This window comes from Lotus japonicus, chromosome 4 (assembly GCF_012489685.1).
Source record: "Lotus japonicus ecotype B-129 chromosome 4, LjGifu_v1.2".
NCBI classification, from domain to species: domain Eukaryota; kingdom Viridiplantae; phylum Streptophyta; class Magnoliopsida; order Fabales; family Fabaceae; genus Lotus; species Lotus japonicus.
The window spans coordinates 43,901,419-43,903,550 of NC_080044.1; the positions used below are offsets into that span (position 1 = coordinate 43,901,419).

The following is a 2,132-nucleotide window of genomic DNA, read 5'->3' on the forward strand; positions in this document are numbered from 1 at the left end:
TGTTTTGTGTAATAAAAAAAACTCTACTGTTCAATAGAATAAACAATCTCTATTATGTATCATCACATTAAGAATTTAATTATAAAATGCAAGATCATCTTTATCACTTTTTTTTACCTTTTAAAAAAGCTCTTTTAAGATATTGAGAAAAATAATAATTATTTCTCCTAAAGTAAGGAAATCTAGCCTAAAACAGAATCAGTATGAATAGTTAAAAATTCACCAAAATCAAGCCTAGTACACGAGAATCAAGCAAGAATCAAAATGAAGGTTTGGCGAATCCAATCTATGATCACAATCCTGATCAACATAAACATCAACACAAACATGTAATTCTGCAAATGAATGAATCAAACAGAGCAGGGAATATGGAAAGTCAAAGAGATTTTCTATCATATTCAGTTTCATCTTTGATAACCTGAAAACTGTGGGCACAACAACCATTGATTTGATCATATCATAACTGATGATAAGGGACTAGGGAGGAGGAGGATCTACAGAAGGAAACAAAACCAAAACCTTGATTGGATGATTCCCCCATAAACAAAGAAAAAAGCAAACCCTGAAAATGAGCATCTCACAGAGGATCAGATCTGCCTCAAGTAGCATACACACTTTTCAATACTATGCCATTTACACCTAGCTACATTCACAAAGTTCCCCTGTACCACAATCCCTTCTCTCTTGATGATCCTCATTTTGTCACATTTTTTTCTTCAAATTTGTTCTTTCCCTTTCTGAGAATACTGCATCACTTCCCCTGTTTCTATTTTCTCAGATTCAGCCAACAACTATGCGGCAACTCCTGTAGCACGAAACGAGTAATCTCTGGCCTTGTTTGGTGAAGCAGAGTTTCTTTGCTCCTTGCTTCTCAAAGCCTTCATCGATGAAGCTTTCATGTTCTTCTCCTTCGCTTCGTCTATCTCTATCTGCTCTTGCCTGCACTCTTCGCTACAAAAAGGGGTGTCTCCTCTGCATAAACAATCAAAACTACCATCAGAACCAGTTACATCAACGATCAATCAAATTCATACCCAAACTTGAACATGTCAAAAGGGTCTTTAATTTGCTATAAAGTTTGCTAATTTTTATGATTCAACAAGATGGGTTATTGTGGGTGCTGTTCTAACCTGTACATGAAGATGTCTCTATTGTCCCCCAGTGACTTCTTGCAGAGAAAACAAGCTTCAAGGAAGTGGGGTTGATGATCTTCAAATCTGGAATCATAGAATCTTCCAGATCTCGGAGAAGAAACAGAGAGGTTTCTGAAACTTCCTCTGTTGCAGGAAGTAGCATAACCATAACCAGAGGTCATGGAGGACCGTGACACAAAACTAGTACTATTCACACGATAACCAGAATCCATGTCTGGTAATGAAGCCAAACCGTGATCTTTCTCCAAGTAACAAGGTCTTACAGGGGAGTGCATGAATTGGAAAAAGGGACTATTTGTTCAGAAACTGGAGTGTTCTGAAATGATATTGATTAGAAGGGAGAAGAAGAGAGAGTAGTGAGGGAGTGGTAGTGTTGGAGAAAGTGGTGAGAAATGGTTTATAAATAGAAAGATGGGTTTGGAAAGAAACGGTTTGGTATGGGAAGCCTGAAGGGAAAAGGAAAGGGATGTGTAAACAACGGCAGGTTACAAAGAATCCGTGAGAGTGAATCCATTGGCTCAAACTACCTGCATCAAGACCGTTCAAAACAACTATGAACATTTTTTATTTTATTTAGGAATTGTATGATTGGGGTGTGGAGACTAGAGAATTGCCACTATTGTTGGTGAAAATTACATAGTGGCATTGAGTGATGTGTTTAGGAGTTCTCCTAGGTTGACTCGGGTTTGCAAGACCACCATTTGACATACGCGTGTAATTAAAGAACAATGTTGATTTCACACTTTTTTTTTTGTGGAAATAGGCGTGGAAGAAGGAGAGATAAGAAGAAACGAAAATAGATAAGAGAGAAAATATGAGATGTGATAAATGATAAAATAAGAGAGATAAAAATAAAAATAGCTGGAAATGAAGTGCATTAAAAATGAGGTGTAAAAGTACCATTTTTGTGTAGTTAAATATGAATTGTAAAAAACAAGCAAAAAAAAATTAGTAGAGTTTTCAATCTCCTTAATAATA

At 36.4% G+C, this 2,132-nt stretch overlaps 1 protein-coding gene across 1 annotated transcript; it reads right to left on the reverse strand.

The window, feature by feature from the left end:
* Positions 1-367: 367 nt before the first annotated feature.
* LOC130715263 (FCS-Like Zinc finger 2-like) lies at positions 368-1,691 on the reverse strand. Its single transcript, XM_057565342.1, has 2 exons — positions 1,131-1,691; positions 368-972 (listed from the first exon to the last, which is right to left on the reverse strand). The coding sequence occupies exons 1-2, from the start codon at positions 1,427-1,429 to the stop codon at positions 792-794; spliced, it is 480 nt and encodes a 159-aa protein (XP_057421325.1). The 5' UTR covers positions 1,430-1,691; the 3' UTR covers positions 368-791.
* Positions 1,692-2,132: the final 441 nt, after the last annotated feature.

Bases quoted from the DNA above. Each gene is read 5' to 3' on its own strand.
- LOC130715263 (XM_057565342.1), bottom strand. From the start codon at position 1,429: ATGCACTCCCCTGTAAGACCTTGTTACTTGGAGAAAGATCACGGTTTG. The intron at 973-1,130 runs GTTAGAACAGCA...TTGTTTATGCAG, and splicing joins AGAGACATCTTCATGTACAG to AGGAGACACCCCTTTTTGTA.